Here is a 22,320-nt window from a genome sequence, read left to right as displayed (position 1 = left end):
ATGTCCAAGGACAACTACAGAACTTCCCAGTGACTGAAGGGAACTCCATAAATATTATCATTAACATAAATTAGATTTTTCTTTAGTTTCTTGGATATAATAATATTCATAATCAGCTATAACTCTTAATTTTTTCTGCTGCCTTCTAATGATACACCACTTGTACCTGTATAAAGAATAAATGGCTTGGTAAGAATGACATAGAAGTGAGACAAGGAAATGCAAGGCATATATGGAACTGAATATGCTAAGGGATATGAAAAATAGCAAGAAGGGATTCTATGGGTACATTGGTTAGAAAAGAAAGGTCAAGGAGTGTGTACTCCCCCTGATACATAAGATGGGAGAACTGGAAACATACATGGAGAAGGCTGAGGTACTCAACAAGTTCTTTGCCTAAGACTTCACTGGCAGTCAGTCCCATGTCTCTCAAGTACCTGAACTTCTAGTTGGAAGATGAGGGAGAAAATCCGTCCCACTGTAAGCAAAGAGCAAGTCTGAGACCACCTGTTAAGACTACATGTGTACAAGTCTATAGGGTCCATTGACATGCATCCCAAGCTCCTGAAGTTGCTGGCTGATGAAGTTGCCAAGTTGTGGCTGCCAAGTGAAGTCCTTGGAAACAGGAAGAAAGGGAAACATCATTCTTATTTTTAAGAAAGGTGGAAAAGAAGACCTGGGGAGTTACAGGCCACTGAGCCTCATGTCTGTGCCTGGGAAGATCATGGAACAGATACTCCTGGAAGACATGTTAAGACACAAGCAAAGCATGGAGGTGATTCAACAAAGACAACACAACTTCACCAAGGGCAGATCATGCCTGAACAACCAGGTGGCTTTCTGCAAGGGAGTGACAGCATCAGTAGACAAAAGAATCATGTTATCATAGTATCATATCATATCATAGTATCATAGTATTGTGCGAGTTGGAAGGGACCTTAGAGATCATCGAGTCCAACTCCCGGGATTCGAGCCCTCTGTGTAGCAGAGCGGCACTTCTACCCCCTGCTCCACAGGAGGGGATTCGAACCCGGGCCCCCTGGTGTTGCAAACGGGAATTCTACCTGGACTTCTGAAAGGCCTTCTGATAAGGTCCCACACCACATTCTAAATTGGAGATATAAGAATTTGAAGGCTGGACTGTTTGATGGAAAAAGGAATTGGATGGATAGTCAGACAGGGAGTTACAATCAATGGCTATATATCCAATTGGATGCTAATGATGAGTGGTATCCCCCAGGGGTCTGTCTTGTGACTAATGCTCTTCAAAATCTTTATCAACAACCTAGAGAGCAGGGTTGAGTGCACTGTCAGCAAGTTTGCTGATGACACTAAACCACATGGTATTGTTGAAACAACTGAAGGAAGAGATGCCATCCAAAGGGATTTTGGCAGTGTGGAAAAATGAGACCATGTGAATCTAATGAGATTCAATGAGTCTAAGTGCAAAGTGTTGCACTTGGGTTGGGACAATCCCAGAAATGTGCATAGACTTAAAGAAGAGCAGCCCTGCAAGGAAGGATTTGGGAATTGTAGTGGATAAAAAGCTTGCCATAGGCCTGCAGGTGCAGCAGACAGCCAAAAAGATGATCAGAGGACTGGAGTATCTCTCCTGTGATGAAAAGTTGAGGGACCTGGGCTTGAGCAGTCTGGAGAAGTGAATGTTCCAGGGATACCTCATTGTGGCTATCCAGTATTTAATAGAAGCTTATGTACAAAATGGAGACTGGCTTTTTACATGATCTGATAGCAATAGGACAGGGGTGAAAAGTTTTAAAATAAAGGAGGGGAGATGTAGATGTTAGGAAGAGATTCTGTACTGAGCAAATGATGAGGCACTGGAACAGGTTGCCCAGAGAACCTGTGAAAGCTCTATCCCTGGAGGTGTACAAGGCCAGGTTGGATGGGGTTCTGGGCAACCTGATCTAGTGGTTGGTAGCCCTGCCACAGCAGGAGTGTTGGAACATGATCATAGAATCATAGAATCCTTAGAGTTGGAAGGGACCTATAAAGGTCATCTAGTCCAACTCCCCTGCAATGAACAGGGACAAGAATAAATCAGGTTAGCCAGGGCTTGATCCAGCCTTGCCTTGAAAGCCTCCACGGATGGGACATCAACCTCAACTCTAAGCAACCTGTTCCAGTGGCTTACTATCCTAACTGTATGACTTTTTTCTTATATCCAACCTAAATCCACCCTCTTTGAGCATGAAGCCATTTCTGCATGTTCCATCACCCCAGACCCTGCTACAGAGTCTTTCCTGTATTTCCCTGTTAGATATTAAGAGGCATCACATAGTAGAGGGGCAGGAATACTTTCTTTGACCTGCTGGCCATGCTTCTTTAGATTAGATGATATTTAAGGTCTCTTCCAACACAAGTCTTGTTTCTGGACATCTTTGTAACTACATCAGATGAGATGAATAGGATGTGACTACAATAAAATTTCCAGATCTGATCCGCATACACTATCAAGTTCTAATTTTTTGTTTCCTTCCCCTTTCTTCATACTTGTTTGTATGAACAGACTACTAGTAATGCTTGTTCTGAAAAAATAATGATAGATGTTCATAGAATAATAGAATTATGGCATATCCTAAGTTGGAAGAAACCCACAAGGGTCATTGAGTCCAACTCCTGGCTCTACACTGGACCACCCAAAATCTGAGAACATGTCCAAAGTCTGAGAGCATTGTCTAAGTGCTCCTTGAACTCTAGCAGGCTTGGTGCCATGACCACTGCCCTGCAGAGTCTGTTCTAGTACCAGACAGAAAGGTGAAGTACCTTTTCCTATACCAGTCTGATCCTCTCCGTATGCAGCTCAGTACTGTTCCCTGAGGTCCTCCTGCTGTCACCAGACCCCTTGTGAGGAAGCTGTGGGCCCTCTGTCTCATCTTGCCGGCTGAACAAACTCAGTGACCTCACAAATACATCCTGACATCTTGCATTCTAGACACTTCATCATCTTTGTAGCCTTCATTTGGATGCTCTCTCATAGTTATATAGCCTTCTTATACTGTGGAACACAAAACTGCACACAGTGTTCAAGGTAAGGCTACATCACTGTAGAGTAGTGGGACAATCCCAGCCCTTGATTGGTTGGCAGTGCTAAGGCATCCTGGGGCATAAACCTTGAAAAAATCTTACATGTAGTCTATGTATCTAATGCACAATGAGATTTTAACTGAAACAGCACTGCTAGAAAAATGATTTATTTCTGATACTTGGGTGCAGAAGTCCATATCTCAGCTCTAAAAAAAATAGATATCATAAAGAGCAACCATAGATCATCATAATATTACATATTGTAGTACATAAGTAGCAGAGTACCCATGGAAGCTTGTAAAACCGGTTACATTCAAAGTTTTTAAGGAAATTCTAACTAAAAGTGAGGAAGAGAGGGTACAGTAAGAAGCAGTGTGTTCCTTGCACATCATTGTTTCTCTTGGGCCCAAGAAATCTGGAAGCATTTATGGAGCCACTCTGAAGCCAGCTGGATTCTGATGAATTTTAACCTCAGCCTCTCAATAGCTGAAAACGAAAATACAGAAAAACTTTGCAAGCTGGTACAGCAGTCCTGTGAAGACTGGAAGCTGGTCAATCCCACTGTTAGCTCAGGGCACCAAATTATACTTAATAAGTGAAACATTGTCTCTACTGGTTTGGATAAAAAATAATAACCAAGCTATAGGACCTCTGATATCTAGTTTTGCTGGAAAATGTGGTTGTTATAAGCTTTTCCATTCTACTTTGTGAAGCAAAGCCTCATGCAGCTGGTCTGAATCCACAATTCAAAATTCCTGCCCTGATACCTCTTGCTGCATTTACACAGTCTGGGCTTTTGGAAGCTGAACACCCAGCATTTTGGCTTTGCTGAAGCCAATCAACTGCTCAGCATCCTCTTAGCTGTCCACGGATGGAGGTGGCAGGGGAGCAGGGCCCCCTCTCGACCTTTTCTGGGCCGCAACTTTGTCAGGAGCAAGGCCAGCTTCTGGCGGGCGGCAGAACTCGAGGCCGTCCAGGTGAGGACGGGAGGTGCGGCGAGCGGGGGGCGGCCGCGGGGCTCTGAGCCCGGAGCCCGGAGTCCGGATCGCGGCCCGCCCCGCGGGGTGCCGGGAGGGGTGGCCGCCTCACGTCACCGCCGCCCGCGATAAATGCCCGGCGAGGCGGGAGTCGGGAAGAAGAAGCGTGGAGTTCCCAGGGGCGGCAGCGAGCTCGGCGACAGACCCCCTCGCCGGCACGACTCGATCGCAACCCGGCAACTACTGCTGGGGCGAGGCCGTCCCCGGGCCCCCTCACCAGTCCCCCGAGCCCGGCGCGGGCCTGGCGAGGCGGTGGGCGGCGGAGCGAAGCTGGCTGCGGAGAGAGGAGGCAGCCGCCGCCGGAGGGTAAGGGCAGCATCCAGCCCGGGGGCGGAGGCACCATCCGGGAGGGGGCCGCTCCCCGCGGGCCGCAGGGCAGGGCCGGGACGCTGCTCCGTGGCGGCCGCTCAGCGCCGGGGGTGCCCCGCGCTGCTCCTCCGCCTCTTTTTGTTGTGCTACCAGCGGCGGGTCCGGCTCGAGCAGTGGCGGGATTCACTCTGTTTTTCCCCAGAGGGAGGGAGGCACAGTGGCTTTCCTCCTCGCATCCTCAGTCACGTAACAGGCGGCGTTGGCATGTTGCGTTCTTGATGCAGTAGTACTTTTTCAAGTGTTGTCCGTACTTTCTTTTTTGTTGTTGTTCGATGAGTAGGATGACCCCCATCTCCCATTTTCTTGCCAGAGCTGAGTAACTTTAGCTCTATTAGGTATATGGAAATGTTAAAATAAAAGATTTAATCGCAGTCATGTTTCGAAATGCATCAAGAGGGGATATTTTATATCAACTTCACTGTGTTTCTCATTTCACATTTGGAAATTGAGTTTGAGGGGGGGCGGGTTTGTTTATAAATTCCAATACTAGGAGACTTATCTACAGCTAATCTTCATTGATGTCTGGCTTCTGTTAAGGAGCTGCAGAGAGCATGCTTTCTTGTATGGAGACACTGAAATGTGCATGCCAGCGTGCTGTACAAAAGCACTTGAGCAACTGAAGTTCATAATGTTGAAGATAAGCGATCTTTCCAAACAGCAGCTTGTATTTATTAGTGTAAATAACACACAGCATTCTGGCTTCTCCCTCTAAATCAACAGTGGCCGACTTTGTACACACTACAGTTTGCCTTTTTTTGCTTAATGAATTCATGCAGACCAGTGCTTCAACCTCCAAATTACTTTACTCTCTCTTATGCGTTTGCAGCCAACAGACCTGGAAAAAAGACTTTGTCTTGGAGCTAACCCCTGAGCATTCTGAGATCGTTCATCATGAAGTATGTAGTGCAGGAATGGCTCAGAATAACTACCTTGCTATTCATAGCTCAAGCAGTTTCTGCAATGGTTCTTCCCAATGCCACGCTCTTAGACGAACTTTTGGAAAAATACATGGATGAAGATGGTGAGTGGTGGATCGCCAAGCAGAGAGGGAAAAGGGCTATCACAGACAGTGATATGCAAAGTATCTTGGATCTTCATAATAAATTACGGGGTCAGGTGTATCCACCAGCTTCCAATATGGAATATATGGTAAGGAAAAACTGATAGCCACATTCAGAAAGAAATGTTCTTTAGAGTAGTTACTGTCACTTTATAAAACAGCATACTTTCAGTCATAGTTTGCCTGATTTCTTCTAAAGAGTGCTTGTTTTTGTCTATTTTTTAAAATTATTATTATTTTTTACTTTGTACAGGAATGAACTTTGAGATAAAAATGCTTGTATATGGATCATTCTGTATTTTATTGATTTTAATAGGTTTAATCTCTCATAGCTCTCCTAAATATAAGAGGCAATTCCTTCAGATAAGATTCCAAAATTGCATTACTCAATATCGCTGATTGTGGCCTATGAAGTTACCATCTGAGAACAGCACTGAACTATGAAGCTTCAAAATAACATGGATTCTCTCCCATGCTTCTAGGTTGGATGCAATTTCTAAGCAGAAAGAGGCTCCTGTAAAGTCTTCTGTTTGAATTGACATGTGCTGGAATTCTGTATGTTTCTATGTTCAACAGATTAATAATGTAATACATAATTTCTGTATTTTAATCTGTCTTCTGTAAAGTAGACAGACACATATATGCAAATATACACAATATACAAAATATACAATACACATATAAACAAAATATACAAGTCTGTATATTTTTGTTTGTAGATTTAAATCTCTCACGGTTTTGAACTTCAATTTCATTCTGTTGTTCAACACTATTTATTTCTCTCCTTGTCAATTAGCTCAAACTAGGTTATTACAGCTTCTGACAAGAATGGATGCATTTTCTTCTATAGTCTTGTTCTTGCAGAAATGCCCAAATCTTATTCCTATATCTACAGTGTATACTATTCATCTGATCCTTCATCAGAGGAACTGTTACTATAGAGTGAGTTGTTAAAACCAAGTATTACACCAAGTATACCACTTTTCATTGTGAGTTTATGACAGAGGACCATGTTAGCACATCTCAGGACTTAAATATCTTTCCCAGCTTGGAGTGATGTCTGTCTTAGCTTAGAAATGTGATTGAACTGAGAATGTATGTGTCATAGAGAAACCATGTTTGCTTAAGTCATTATTAAAGGTAGTTTAACTTGAAGATACTATATGAATTTTAATATATTAGGCTAAGAACATTCAAAGAATTAGTTACTACATTCTGTCTCCAAACAAAAAGAGTATCTCGAACCTCTTTAATCCTTTCAGTTACAATTGTCTACATATATCCTTAAACTTTATTGTGGCCTTTTTTTCTAGCTTTTCAATGTGTGTTATGTTTTTTTTTTTTTTCTGGGAGAAAGCTTTCCAGACTTCTTTCTGTAAAATGACACTAGACAAGACTATTAAATTAGAGAAGATAAAAGGTCTGTAACTGGTTGAACAAAGGATAGGAGATGTCTTCAGAGGCAGGACGCTATGAGAAGGGCCTGGAAGTAGGCTGCGAGTCTGGCTGGGGAGATATTGAGGGATTGGTAGTATGGAGGGAAAGAGAATTTAGAAGAGCTGGGCCTCAGGGTGGAGAAAAAGTGGGAAATCAGAGTTTAGAGGAGGATGTTTAGAGATTGCTAAGAGTCTGCTTGAAAAGTCTGGGCCTGGGGTTGTTTGGGAGGGAGGGAGGTTGTAGCTGGAGGAGACAAAAGTGGTGAACCAAGAGGATAGTATAGGAAAGAACAGATCTACTGCTTGAGAAGAAAAAGGTAGGGACTGAATTTGTGAATGCTGGATGAATTTGTGAACGCTGGAAGACACATTTTGTGGTACAGTTTGTGACTGAGTGATCGTCTACCTTCTTTTCTGTTTAAGATGTCACACAGGTTGTTCTGTTTCTTAATAGCTCAAAAACTTGAGTACAAAATTGCAAATGAGATGGGTAACCCCAGATTGAGCTGTGAAGTAGCAGCAACCATGGTAGTTCATCAAGGAAACTTGTTTTGTCATTTAAGTTGACAAAAAAACCCCAAAATCTTGGAAAACCAGTCATTATTACAGAGCATATATACAAGAGATAAAGCGCAAAGGCGGTCTATTCTGTCATAACTTCTGATGGATATTGTAGCTGCACAATTATTAGTGCGTTTCTCTTGTCCACAATTGAATGTAGACTGCTAGATGTTGTTACACGTAAATAGGCACTTTACTATTCTAGACACATACTAAGGTATGTACCAATGCGGCCTTTCCAGACAAAGAGATAAGCACTCTTAGATCTGGTTTCACAAGGTTTTTTGATCTCTGGGTCAGTTCTGTGAATCACAGAAAGTTGAAAGAGCCAAGTATAGATGCAATTATAACTGTATTTGGCTACTTTGAGGCCTTGGAATGTGTCCATAGAAGGGCAACAAAACTGGGTTTTGGAGCACAAGACTTATGAGGAGTGGCTGAGGAAGCTGGGATTGTTCAGTCTGGAGAAGAGGAGGTTCAGGGGAGACCTCACTGCACTCTACAACTTCCTAAAGGGAGGCTGTGAGGAGGAGGGGTTTGGGCTCTTCTCCCAGGCAACAAACAGGTCCCAAGGAAATGGCCACAAGTACAGAACCAGAGGAGGTTTAGATTAGATATAAGAAAAAACTTTTTCTCTCAAGCGCTGGAATGGCTGCCCAGGGAGGTGGTGGAGTCACTGTCCCTGGCAGTGTTCAAGAGGCATCTGGATGAGGAGCTACGAGATATGATCTTAGTGGCTTGTGGTAGCAGTGGTAATGGGAGGATGGTTGGACTAGATGATCTTGTAGTAGGTAGTAGGTTCCTTCCAAACTTGTGATTCTCTAATTCTACTCTTTTTTTTTTTTTTTTTTTTTTTTTTTTTTAAAATTATTATTATTATTATTTTATTTAAATAAAGGATGGATGTTGTTGAGGATCTTAAAAAAATAATCTAAAAAATTTCTTTGCAGTGTGATTAAGATATGTGAGGCCTTACAAAGGCAAGTTCAAAGATCTTTCTAATTGTTTTCCTGATATTTAGGGAGCTAGAGAAGTACAGCTGAAATATTTTTGTCTACTTTTGGAATGCTTTATTAGTATAGAACTTCTGGCAAAAGCCTTCCTGCTACGGGCACAGCCATGTCTGTATGAGCAGCCCTTTGTACTAGTACAGTCCTTCTTTGAAAACAGAGCTGGCTCTACTGGTGAAAATGACGTTTTAACAGTGTACAGAGTCTGAGAGGAGGTGATGAAGGTTCAAGAGCGTCACTCATATGCCTGTTTCTCTATAAGTCTGTTATAGAGCTTAAAATCTTCAAGTGTGTTTGGAGTTGGGGAAAAAGAATGTGGGGGCTGTCTTCTCTCATTGCACAATTCATATTTTTCAACTACGCTAAACTAACATGCAGCTTTAACTGAAAATGCCTCTGTCCTGCTCCTGCCACTGATATGTATCTGAGTTGATGGGATTGGTTTAACTAATAAAAGAATTAAAACATCTCTCTGTATTCAGCAGGTAGTTGATACAGCTTGAAGACCGAAAAGAATAAACTGTGACATGCAGCACATTGCAGTTTTGATTTAGCCTTGGTGGCAAATACATGTAGTGGTACAAAATAGCATGTGTATGGTGCTATTCTAGTACAGACCTCTGTAGCTCTTCAGCATGCCTTTGACTTCCCTTGTATCTGGGGATGGACTTCAGCATGTAATATCTAGATTTCATTAAGAAAGAAAAAGGGTTGAATTACTGGTTCTCTGTACAGCTGTAAACTTTACCCTTTTGCCTTGTAAAAAAAAAAAAAAAAAAAAGGTCATGAGATTATCACAGTTCAGTGACCTAAAGTTACTAACTGCAGCAAAGTTTAGTGGCTATGCGTAATAAACAGAACATTCTCATGGATGTCTGGCTGAACTAACCAGATGAAAAGTTCATCTTCCCAAGTAATTGGCTCTGGTGGTGAGCAGTAGGGGGATTCCAAGGGTAAGAGGATAAGAGTAGAGCATGGAAACAGAAACTTCTGCAATGAAAACTCCCAGCTTTGAGCAAACAGCAGTTTAGGGACTTTCTAAATTGTCATTTTTGTATTATTTTTCTCCCAGTGGTTCCAGAAGGAACTCTTTTCTATGAAGCTAAATGCTGGAGTCCATATATATCTTTGTGATAAAAAGTTGCAGAGCTCTCTACATAATTGTATGCTACATGAGCTCTTAATAGGGCCATTTTGGAAGAGAATTTGTCTACTGCACAGTAATTCAGAAAATATTTAACATTTGATAGTGTTAAAATTAGCAATTTCCTTTTCTTTTTTTCTTTTCCCTGTTTAATTCTGATGTAGGTGCACCTTCTGTTTCTTTCTCTGTATAGAAAGTTTCTGGTGTGTGGATCAGCCTGAGCTCCTTTGTATGGAACAGCAGCCTGACACATTCAGTTACCTCCCCTGCAGTGGCCACAGATGATCTTATGACTGCATGTTAGATCATTCTTTCCTAGAGCTCTTCCTTCAGCACTGAGACCTTTTGAATTGTCAACATTGCAGCTTGATAGTTGGAAAAAAAAAAGTCTTTTTTGAGGTAATGATGAACAGCTTGATATGAAGACATATAGTGAGTCCATACTGTATGGATGTTCATCCTTTTGTGTACAGTAAACAAGTGCTTCCTAATACAGAAAGGAGTAAAGACCTTTTTTCTTCATGATGTGTGCAAGGAATAACAGCGCTGCTAAGGGAACAGTGAGAGATGACGTTTCCCTGCTAATGTTCCAAGGCACCCGAGCTGAAATTAGATGATGCTTTCAGTATTTCCAGTCCTGAGCCATTGACCCAGTGTGGCCTTCTCATCAGTCACTTGGGGTAACTGTGGAAAAGATGTCTGTAGTAGTACAGAGGGAACTGAAGCAAACTTCTGATGGCAGTCGGGTGTCTGACCAGAGCAGTGTCCTAACGAGGCTTTTCTACTCTGAAGTTGGTCTGTGCTTTGCTGTCTGTTACTGCCCAGCATCCCTTGGCACAGACTTGCTGTTTAATACAAAAATGGAAAATGCCATGATTTCTCATACACTTGCCAGTGTATGCAGAAGCCTTGGAATATATAAGGCAACACATTTTTTTTTCTGTCCTTATTCAGTAAATTGACTTTAGACAGACTTCTGCACTCTCCTGTCACCACTATTTTACAAGAGACTGTTAGCCAATCAGGAAATCAGTGTACTGGTTTGTCCTTTGAAACTGGATTGTCATGAAGAGCCTTATTCTACCTTCAATTAGTTGGACAGGCTTTTATTGTGTTATTGTGTTTAAGTGTCTTTTTTGTATTAAGTGTGTCTCACAGTAAATTGAAATTATCCAAAAATACTATTTTTATTAGTGTCAGCGTTGTAACTTAATACAGTTGAACATATCCATGAAAGCTGAGATCAGCATTTTAGAAATAGTCATTGTAAGATGGAAAAGGGATGCTGTTAGTTCCTTTAGATTCTGGACAGCTACACCCTGCAACCGGGACACACCATGAGTAAAATGTACAAAATAAATTTTGAGTACTGAATTTGTAATGCATTCTGTTTTAAAACTTTCTTTTATTCAGTTATTATTCAGTTATTGATTTTATATAAATATATATATTTTCCCAAATGAATAAGTTGAACAGCTCATGTGACACCTTCATTTCTTGTTTGTTTCTTTTCTGTACTGAAAAGTTTTCAGCTTCTTAGGTTGATAGACAGTGAAATGTTTCAACCTGATGTTTTTTGACACCTTGCCACACACTGCAGTTTGTAATTAAAATAATTAGGAATATGAGTGTTTTCTAGACAAGGAAGTCTTATTTAATTATTTTTAGTCTTCTCTTGTCCACATCCTGCCATTACTTGTTAGGGATCTTCACAAAGCCCCTGCCTTGCTTCTCAGATTTTTATTGTTACTTATTTATTTTTTCCCTGCAAACTTTGTGAAGGAAATAAAACTCTTGTAGGAGTACTTTTTTCAAAAGTTCAGATTAGCATATTTATTTGGTATAGCTTCATAATTTCTGGGGACAATCATGTATGTGCACTTGACAGTGATACTGCGTCCATATTTTGCACAGGGGAAAACCAGAAATATACTTAGTTTGTTGTATTTCTTCAGTAGGTCTTAGCTTTCTGAACGCTATGATAGTGTTGTGTTGCAAATGCTGATACAGTATCTTTCGTTTCAAAACTGTCTTCTGGATGAGTATTGACTTCCACCAATCCTCATTCTGGGTGTCTTGAGAACTTGCAACTTGATTTCACTAACTTCATGAAGACTTCAGAAGGAGAAAAAGAGGACTATAAGTAATTTGGATTTTTCTTCATCTTCCTCAAGCAAATTCCTACCATTTTAAAATACAGATGATTAGACTTTGGATCAGATGAACCCATAGAGCTCTTGCATCGATAACAGAACATTCTTCATGTCATCACAATGGCTGATTTCAATCCCTATTCTAATAGAGACTGAAATAATTTCAGCAATTTTATACTACTTCATATAATGATATAATGTGTGTCTGGATTTAGCAGGTTTCTGCACACGTCTGTCAGTTTTCAGCTGGGATTTTCAATCTATCACCGACAGAACTGAAATCTGCTCAGAAGTCAATCTCAGTGCTTCAGTGTGTGGAGAACTGAAACAGCACTAGGAAACTTAGAGACCTTGCAGTATGTGTGCTGGATGACAATCTTTTGTTGAAATTCCTAGACTCTACTGATAAAACTCTTACATGTCTCTATTTAGACTGTCTAGTCCATTTTGCAGAAAGTCTGGGTAGCTTGGCTAAAAACCATTCCTGTTCCCTTTGAGCAGAAAACCTTGGTTTGTGGAATCCCTTAGATGGACAGAGAGCAGTATAGTTGCCAAAAAGAGAGCAGCCTTTTTCAGAGTGAACCTGTCTGCTTTCTCTCTGGTTTTCCACTTTCCTGCTCCACTTCAAAGGCTGGTGGAATTGCTTCAGCTATTTTGCCTGTGCTCAGAGCTTACTGACAGTGCTTCAAAGAGCTCAGTGACGACTTACCCTCTTATTCTCTCTGGCTGTTTTAGCAAAGGATTGTGCAATGTGAAGTGGCCAAGAAAGCGAGTGGATAAGTCCGTGTTATGACTTTTATTGATAGAATGCCAACAGCAACTAAGCAACTCCAAGTAAAGAAACTGAAAGTGGAAAGTAGCAGAAAGGCTTACTGTGAGCCTTCCCATAATGAAAATAATTAGCAACATAGAACAGATATTGTTCATCCTTTATTTTGCTATCAGAGATCTCCTTCACTACCCTCCCAAACAGAAAAAAACATATTGATCAGTAGTAATGGAATCAGAGCTTAAATATCAAATAGACTAAACAGAGTAAAAGTCAATGATACTTGTGAAAGAAACTTCATGTAGTCTTTCATTTTTATGACACCTTCTTTAATTTAACTTTTTTTTTTTTAATTTGAGGAAAATAAAGAATATATTTATTTGTTAAATAACATCATTGAAAATCTAGATACGTCTTCATCCTTTTTTCTATAAAAATACTCTTCAACCTTAGATTTGGCATGAAGTAGAGTGACTATAATAGTCAAAAAAGCATAATTCATTAAGAAGACTATCTTGTGTCTGGACAATTTTTACTTTATTATGAAGGAAGATTGTATTAAACCAGAATTTTGTCAGTGTTTCAAGAAAGTTTCAAGAAAGTATGATACCTCCTGCATATTGCAGTGTATACATTCTCAGTGCCTTGTTGGCTGCCTGACTGGTCAAGTACTCTTTAAAACATATTTTCCAATTCCCTTCATTTTAATTTTATTTAAACATTTCTGTCAGTAGGGTCATGCCACATATGATCACTGGGATCTCTTACAGTACGTTCAATTCACTTCTGCTGTACTAATATCAAATTACGGTGGTCACCTTTTAAAAGTGAACATTCATTGTGACACGTATGTGAGATACTGTGGCTAATTCCTGTTCAAAGTCCAGGAAATTCTGTAGCATCTGTTAAACTGCTGCATGAAAGCAATCAGTTACAGCTGTTTTATGGTAGTAATGAGTACTACTAGGATTTGAGGTAAGGAGCTGTGCTGTGGTCAGTTTATAATTAGCTATGCATATTTATGAATACTATTTGTAATGAATGTGTGATTCATACTTTGGCAGTACACAAAATGCAGAAATCAAGATCAGTTTGCACATCTGTGATCACTGTTGTTTCTCTTCCATTCATGTCAGAATATAGAAGCAAATAGGTGATTTTTTAGTCATCTTCTAATAGCAAGTCTTTATGCACTACTTTTAAAAAGTAGCAAAATAAATGTACTGTTTCAGAACACCTTGGAAACCTGACTATTCCAGCAAGGGTTTTTTTAACACTCTTAGAGTACACACAGAATTAAATGCGATTAGTCATGTCTACTCATTCCTATTCCTGGTTTTTTACTTTTTGAACACATAAGCTCAAACTCATGAAACTGTAATAGAGAGATACTTCTAAATATTGGTGCAATTTATTCAGTGTTTGGGAACAATATTTTTGGCCTCATCTTGCTTTCCTGTTTCCAAGCAAAAGCCACAGTTTTCCTGCTTTTCACTCTCTTCCAAAAGAGTAGCTGAAACCTCAAGGTCTATTCAGGGTTCTCTGCCCAGCTTAATGCTCTATAAACTCTAGTCTACCACGTGGTAGCATGTAAGGTTCTTACCTTTTTACGTTTAGACAAGCTCTCTTCCTCCAGCAGAAAATGGATGCCTAATTTTCCTGCTACTAAAAAGTTTAATGATTTTACCTGTGCTTTCTCTGTGTATTAGGAGTATATCAGTACTTGTTAGAATGGTTATTTTTGTATTTTCAAAGACAGTTGTCTGGTGCTTCAGTACTCTTGGGGTTTTGTGTTCACTCTGCTATACACTATGCAAGTCGCCTCAGGCTAGCACAGAATTTGATATTTTTGGACTCAGTGACTGAAGGTAACTCTCTCAGTTGCAAGCTAGTAAGTGACTTTTCAGAGGTGCTAATTATCATTAGTTTTTATGGACTTCCCTCAGAAGGCTACGTATGGGTGAAGATGCCTTACCTCACCATAAGTGAAAGTGAAGCCAATGAAAACTGCCAATATCTCTCAAGAAGAGATCGTATCAATTCGATCTTTTTTACTTTTTTGACCCGGTAGTTAACTATTGTAGTGTACTGGTAGAAGTAGTAGGTGTTTCATTTTTGACTCTGGAAAGATTTTAACACTCTCCACCCAACACAAGTTAAAGGTGACAGAAGCTTGGTGTTAAACAGGCAGAGGGTCAAAAATGTTGATACTGTCAGAGCAACTCCCTTTTCAGTTAAGCATGTAACTTATGACTTAGATGAGCAAGGAATGCACTTAGAAACTGGAGAATACAGTAACATAGATTGGGATTGTTTTAGGATTGTTTAAAAATTATCAGAACTTGACAAGTGGAGGAAATTTCCTGGAATTAATGTGATGAAATAAAGTAAATTTAACTGTAAGATGTAGAGTAAGTAGGGTATCAAGTAGGCGGAACACAAGGAGTAAATAGTAAGTAGGAGTAACACTACCCAGTCCCTAAGTTACACTGAGTTAGAAAATAATGACTCAACAGTATGTGAAAGGAAGTGACTTTTTTGTGTGAAACTGGTGAGACCTTGTTTGAAATGCAGTGTCCAGCTTTGGCCATGTTTTAGGAATTGTCTATCCATTTCATAGTGAATGAAATAGATTAATGGGATTGATTATAAACACAGAGTGTGTGATTTATGAGGAGGACTGGATGAGAGAAACAGCTGAGTTTCTTTAATCTGAGAAATAAATAAAGGTTATTACAGGAATGAGTCATTTCTTGGTTGTTGGTTTTTTTCTGTTATAAAACAACAGCAAATAAAATACTACTACAACAATAAAAACAAACAAACCAAAAAACCCAACAACCATCAGCTACCATTGTAGGGCAGGAGCTTTAGGTTGCCTACCAAGAAAATACTCTTTACTCCTACAGTCATAAAAAGACAATAAATATTATTCAGAAGCTACCATTATTAGTTTTAATTGCTAAAAAGTGGACAACAATTTGATTTGTATCAGTAAAAGAGGCTAAAATGTAGTTGAGATATATTTCTTGAAGTTGTTTTCAGCTGTATCTGCCATGCTGTGCTGATACCACGTAGCTGATTTCTGGTTCTGAAGTGTATTTCCGGCTCATATGCTCATGGTATTTCTTAATCAATGTATCATCTACAATTTTTTTTTTTTTTTCTTCTTAGTATCATTAGTCTTAAAGAATACAGTAAATAAATACTCATACTGTACTGTGGTATTTACTTTACTACTTGCTCCCTATATTTAGAACATATACAGCAATGAAGTATTTATACTATGCCATGGTAAATGTTTACTTTCAGTGGTGCCCACTGTACTTACTTTTCCATCTTTACTGAGCCTAAATTTTAGCTCACTTTTTTTTCTTTCCATACAGTTGCTTTCCATACAGTTTTTTTCTTTATTCCTTCTCACATGAGAATCTCTCCAATTAAAATGTTATCACTGTGTTTTTGAACTATTGGGCTTCTCAGTTCTGATGCAACACCTGTTGTTGTAATTGGTGGACTTACTTATTCTGGTCTGCCTTTGGTGGAGAATTTCCTCCTGATTTGAAAGTCATATAATATAAGTAGTGAGATTCATCTCACCAAGCTTTTGATGTCCGGTGTAGATGTCTTCATTTGAGCCAATCTCTTTTATAATTAGTGGAGAGAAATGAGAATTTCCAGCACACAGTTCCTCTCAGTTGAAAAAAGGTAGCTAAAATTATCTCCTTCTGTTGATGCTAATTTGTCTATGTAACTACAAAGGTAATTTAGATGATTAGCTCAGATGCCTGTATCTACTTTGAGCCCATTTAATTTCCAGGAAGGTTAATCCTATCCCATGTGATTGGTTTGGCTGCTGCTGAGTTGTACTGTAAGCTACAGTATTCTCTCTGAAACAGCTTTTCAATACACAGAGCATTGGCTTCAATATACATGCAACTTGAACCCCATATTGACAGAGGTTAAATACCACAATTTATAGTTCAGTTTGTGAAGTTAATCTGGTTTTAGTTTTGGTTTATTTTTATGTGATTTGTTGTAATCTAGGAATATGTAAAAAAAGATTTGCATTGTATGTGACATCCCTCCTGCAAAGCCTATAAAACTTTCTTGAGGGGAAAAATTGGCAACGGGAGTTAGTAACTGTTCTCACTATTTAGTTTAATCAACCAGCCAGGTGCTAGCTTCAGTTACTCCAGCATAAGGTTTACAAAGCCCTAGAATTTTTATTAGCACACAATTTTAGCAAAATATTGAGATGGGCAGTGCTTGTGTCAGCAAATGTTGTGTTGCAACAGCAGGTTTTTTAGAGCAAAAAAATTGGTGCCAAGGGCCTGACATTCATACTCTCTACAGGGATTTCTATTTTGATCTGGGTCTTATCTGTTGGTGTGGACTGAAAGCCTGTTAACAACTGTAAAACACTAGATGTGCTCTTAGAACACAAGTCCTGGCATTTTGTCTGGAAGGAATCTGGTTTGTACCCCAAGAGTGCTCTGTGATGTACACTAAGTGGGGATGATCAGGAGTTTCATTTCAAAATCACATTCCAGATATAAATTAAAATCCTGCCATTGAGAAATCCTAATTTGGTCTGACTTTTGTCATGGAATATATAATTGTGTTACAGCCTCAAAAAATAAGCATTGTTTCCTTCATGGATGACAATGTTTTAGTACATAAGTGTGGATAATGCAGAAATGTTGTAAATAATCATGGTACTTGGATGATATGCAAGTTATTTTCCAAGTCTAAAAGAAGACAGTAAAATAAACAACCCAACTGAGACTATAAGGTTGAAGTATGTAGAGCTGAATGTTTTTTCCTCTTACTGCTTGCAGAGTCTGGTAGTTCAGCCAATACCCATGATATGCACCACAGCTCACACACAAGTTTGGAGATAGCAGTTTTACTCTAAGCATACTTGTTTGGATAGCAGAATCATCTAACAATGTCATTTTGTCAATGGTAAACTATTCAGAATAGATAATGAAGTCTGGAGCATCATTAAACCTTCAGCTAAGGGTTTTGTTTATGTAGGAACATGTTTCACAGCAGTGCTGCATGAAAAGTTCATAGGTGTTCTGCCACATATGAGGATACAAAAGTAAAAAGGAAATCCTTATGCTGGTAACTTTCTACAGAGAAATGTATGTTCTCTTGAATGGCAAAGAAACTTATTTCCAGGATTTGAGATCTCCTGTTTTGAGTGTGCATATTTTATTAGAAGAAATGTTTGCTTGTCATAAGAAGGCAGATTGCTTATGAAATTAGTTATGTCTGTATGTCCCAAGGGGTTATAGGAAAAGTAATTTGGCAAGGTTAAAAGCTAAGAGGTAGTATCTTGACTAAGTATGAAAAAAAATGCTTGCTTGAGGGAGTCAGCCTTGCAGGATGCTGATCTTGAGTAGCAGCAAATTCGGTATTACCTATGACTGTTTTGTTGTTTTTCTTTTCATATTTCTGAATTTTGCAATTTTTATGTCAACTACTGAAGCACAGTGAGCATCTCTAAAATTATGATCAGTTACTGCTAAAACCTATGCCAAGTATTTCTGTTCATTCAATGAAACACAAATCTCTAGAGATTTTTGTAGAGCTGGACTCACAAATCTGTTCATCACATGGAATCAGACCAGTAGGAAGAAATTTCCTGTCCATGATGGAAGGCAGAATGAGGGAAGAACATCATCCTTTATCTTCATGAGAACCTACCTGTCTGATGTTGGTTGTACATGCAGTTCTCAGGAATATGTGGGTACTGAGTCTTCTAGCCATCTGCTATCAGGCACAGCATGAAATGTAAGAGATCAGTATCTCTCTAGTTGAGGTTAGGTCCATGAACTGGGTAAACTGGTACATGTCTTGTAAAAGCCATGGACAATGTACGTGACTTAGTAGAGTTGATAAAGTTTAGATCTGCAGCACTGTGATAAGTTAATTTGTTCGATACCCATAGTTTTCTATGAAAGCTAGAATTAAGAAGGATTCAATACCTATGTATAATACAAGAAAGAGGTAAGAAAATAAGATCTATGTAGGTCACTCTGAAAGTAATGCCTCCTGTTTTTATCTATTGTAGCTTCTATGGAAATAAAGAGCATAATAAAACTACTTGTTAGAGCAAATTCTCTGCTACAAAACACTATTTTTAGCACAGTCATCAACATTAGCAAGGCATTTTCAACAGTGATGAATAAGAGTTTACATGCCATTAGCAAAAAAATCTGCATCAGCTTACTGGTGCACTGCTGAAGTGCACCACTTACAACCTCACTGTGCTCACATCCACTATTTGGTTTCCATAAATATTCATCAAGTGTAATGAATATCAATGGGTGCCATTTTATTTATTTATTTATTTATTTTTCTGTATGGAGGATGATGGTGATGTTCCTTTGCTTCATGAGTAATCCCATGTCAGACATTATTTTGTCTGCCTACTCCTCGGCTGCCACCTGCCACATGACAACAAAATGTAATGGGTTATTGGTAGGAAGATTCAGCCTCTACTGCCATACCACCATTGTCCACCTCTGACTTCATGCACCAACATAATTAAGTAGGAAGATTTACTTTCAGATTAGCCCTTGTATGTATTCAGATTCTACTTGGTGTACCTCCATATGATGAACCATAATTTGGCATTGAGATACTTGAGCTAGCTATGAAATATCTGTCTCCATTAACAACATTAGTAATTATTGTATATTTGAACTCAAATGTAGTCTTGATGAAGAAGAAGCTATGTTAAATTGTGCTGTAGTTAAATATTTTTTCATGATCTCCTTATCAAAGAAAAAAAAAACAAACACAACAACAACCAAAAAACAGTCACAGATCTAATTTATATTTTCTGGAAAGATAATAGGCAGCACTTTCTGACAATAAACGATGCTAGCTATATATGCATTGTGTCCATGCCAGGTAGTTTTTATGTCTGGCCTTAGAAATAAGGGATTTAAGTGTTAAAGGTTGAGAAACAAATGAATGGGTCCTTTCTTCTCTGGCACACACACAGAGAATTTCCTGAACAGCTGACTGTTCTGAAGTGACTTCATTGTGTAGTACACACATCAGAGAGAAAATAGGACTTGTGGAATTGTTTGTTGCTTTTTGATACATGATTTATTTCAGTGTCTCACAGTATTTTGAAGGTGGAGTTCTTTGATAATTGATCATCATGCCATGTGTTTGAGTATGCCGTACAACTGAGAAATCAATCCTTATGTCGTGCCAACTATTTGCTACCAGATTTCTGATGATTTTCTCATTAAAAAAAATAAAAAATAAAAATCTTATGTTCCAGGAACCAATTTGATTGCTGTTGCTCTGCTGTGTTGTCCTTCCAACAGATACTGGGTTGATTAAAGTCCCCCTTAAGAACCATGTTTTATGAACACAAAGCTGCTCCCATCTCTTTATAGATCCACTCAGTCTTGGGCAGTATGTAGCAGACCCCCACTATGATTTGTCCTTCCCCTGCTTTCCCTTTAACTGTAACCTATAATCTCACTGTCAGCTCCTTATGAACTTGTTGGAGGATGCTTTACAAGAGAATGCGTTTTGGTGTTCTTAGGTTCATAATAGTTGTGAGAAAATTTACCTGGCTTTGGAGACAGGAATTTCCAAGAGTGTGAACGAAGACTGAATGGATGAGACTGATTTTTTATTAGAACTATGGTTTATGACATTTTAATACCAACCCAGTCAGACAAATAGAAAATTCCTACTGTATCCTAGAGCTGGTGAGTTTTGTATATGTATGTAGGGTAAGAGCATTATTATGTAATTATTATGCATTGTTATGTTTGAGAATTCTGTCAAAATATATGCTGCATTTTGAGAATCAAAATGTATCTTCTAATTTTTTTACTAAATTTTTTAATAACAGCAAAAGGAAATGCAGTAGCACTGGAGACTTCTGAGGAGAACAAAAAATTGATAAACTTGGATTCAATTGACTTATGGTAGTCTTTCCATAATCATCTTCTTGCATAATCAAAAGCATATCTTTTGTTAATGAGTAATCTACTTAGGTGAAAACTGCATATCAAAAGTAATAAAAAAAAATAAATTATTGCTCATGGACTTATTTCTGTATTCCTTGGCTGTATTAAGAGTTCTTTACCTTGAGTCTCTGCCAAAATTTAGTAGACATGACCTACATGTCATTGGATCTTGGGTTTGGAAATACTGAATTATTGTTACTTAGTTAACACAGTCTGATGGAAAGAAATAAAGTCTGAACATATGATGAAATAATTGTGTTTTTATAAACAATTTTCTTCCTTCCTGGATATATTTCAGTTTCCTAACCTAGCTATTATTATCAGTGAGTCAGATATCTAGAAACTTCTGTAATTATCAATAAATTTAAAAGGCCAATCAGCAGTAGAAACTTACACTTGCCTTTAAGCTACAAAACTGTTCTTCTGTATCTCTTAAAGAATAGAAAAGGATAAACAGTTGTGATACTTTTTATTTAACTTGTCCTAAGTATGCTTCTTACTAAGATGAATGCCTCCTATTTTTACCAAGCTAGCCATAACTCAATGACTGACAGTGTTGCTCTGGTTTCCATGTTTTCTGTTTGCACTGTGTATTATTTCAATGAAAGCTGATTATTGAAGAGAGAGAGAAAATCACTTCCATTTCAAATAAACTACTGGTTTAGAGGAAATAAAGCCTTATGTTGAAAGTGTGTTAGATAATACTCTTTTGGCTAAGAAAAGTGCCTGTTACTAAAAAGAAATCTCACAAGACAGAAAATGCACTTAATTTAGCTTGGAAAGTTGAACTAAGCCTTTCAGTTTCATGTTTGTCTTTTATTCACTGCAGAGTGCCTGCAAAGGCTTTCTAAAAGCGAAATCTGGGAAGGGATTAAAACTTTTTTTTTTTTTTTCCTCTTTGTGAAAACATTTCTATTTCTTATATAATAGGCACACAATTGTACTGTCACTTTTTTTCTCAGTAACAGAAGCTTTAAAAATGAACAATCTTCCCAGCTTTCTTTTGGTTTGCCTTTCTGTTTTAAAGTGTATGAGGTACCCTTCAGGTATTTCTGAGAAGGTGTCAATTTCTTTTATTTCGAATTTCAGACGTGGGATACAGAGTTGGAGAGATCTGCAGAATCGTGGGCTGAAACGTGTCTATGGGAGCATGGGCCTGCAAGCCTCCTTCCGTCTATTGGACAGAACTTGGGAGCACACTGGGGAAGGTATCTAAAACATTGTTAAATATTTCATTATCATTTTTTGAAATCTAAAAGTTGTTGCTTATTACTTTAAGGAGTTGATAGAATCTATCAATGACAGAACTTACAGCTGCTTAGTTATCTAATAGACTACCGCTGACTTTAATAGGTACAGACCTCCAACATTTCATGTCCAAGCATGGTATGATGAAGTGAGAGATTTCACATATCCACATCCTCATGAATGCAACCCATACTGTCCTTTCAAATGCTCTGGTCCTGTTTGCACACATTATACACAGGTACGTCGGTTTGTGTTTTGTCAGCTATGTAAGGAAATGAGCAGTCCTAACATCCAGTTAGGTCACTGTGTGACAAGTAGAACATATTACTCTTACTATGTATATGGTGGTACTGAAGCAGGAAAGTAGCTTTTTACTAGACTCTGTATAAGCATTGGGCACTGGTGATGTTGATTAGGGCTGTCATGCAGATCTTTAGATTTCTTCCTCACAAATATCACCTCCTTAACAGGGTTAA

At 38.7% G+C, this 22,320-nt stretch overlaps 1 protein-coding gene across 1 annotated transcript in view; it reads left to right on the top strand.

Moving 5' to 3' along the window:
- The first annotated feature begins 4,171 nt into the window (after nt 1–4,171).
- The window catches only part of CRISPLD1 (cysteine rich secretory protein LCCL domain containing 1), a 34,951-nt gene continuing 16,802 nt past the window's right edge, over nt 4,172–22,320 (top strand). Inside the window, exons 1-4 of the mRNA XM_072328972.1 lie at nt 4,172–4,388; nt 5,278–5,600; nt 21,686–21,804; nt 21,950–22,082. Of these exons, the coding sequence (XP_072185073.1) occupies nt 5,343–5,600; nt 21,686–21,804; nt 21,950–22,082 (510 nt within the window). The 5' untranslated portion in view covers nt 4,172–4,388; nt 5,278–5,342. The remainder of the gene's footprint in view (nt 4,389–5,277; nt 5,601–21,685; nt 21,805–21,949; nt 22,083–22,320) is intronic.

Source organism: Excalfactoria chinensis, chromosome 2, assembly GCF_039878825.1.
Source record: "Excalfactoria chinensis isolate bCotChi1 chromosome 2, bCotChi1.hap2, whole genome shotgun sequence".
Classification (NCBI taxonomy): domain Eukaryota; kingdom Metazoa; phylum Chordata; class Aves; order Galliformes; family Phasianidae; genus Excalfactoria; species Excalfactoria chinensis.
The sequence above is the reverse complement of the archived record's forward strand: the minus strand, read 5'-3'. Positions and strand labels throughout refer to the sequence as shown.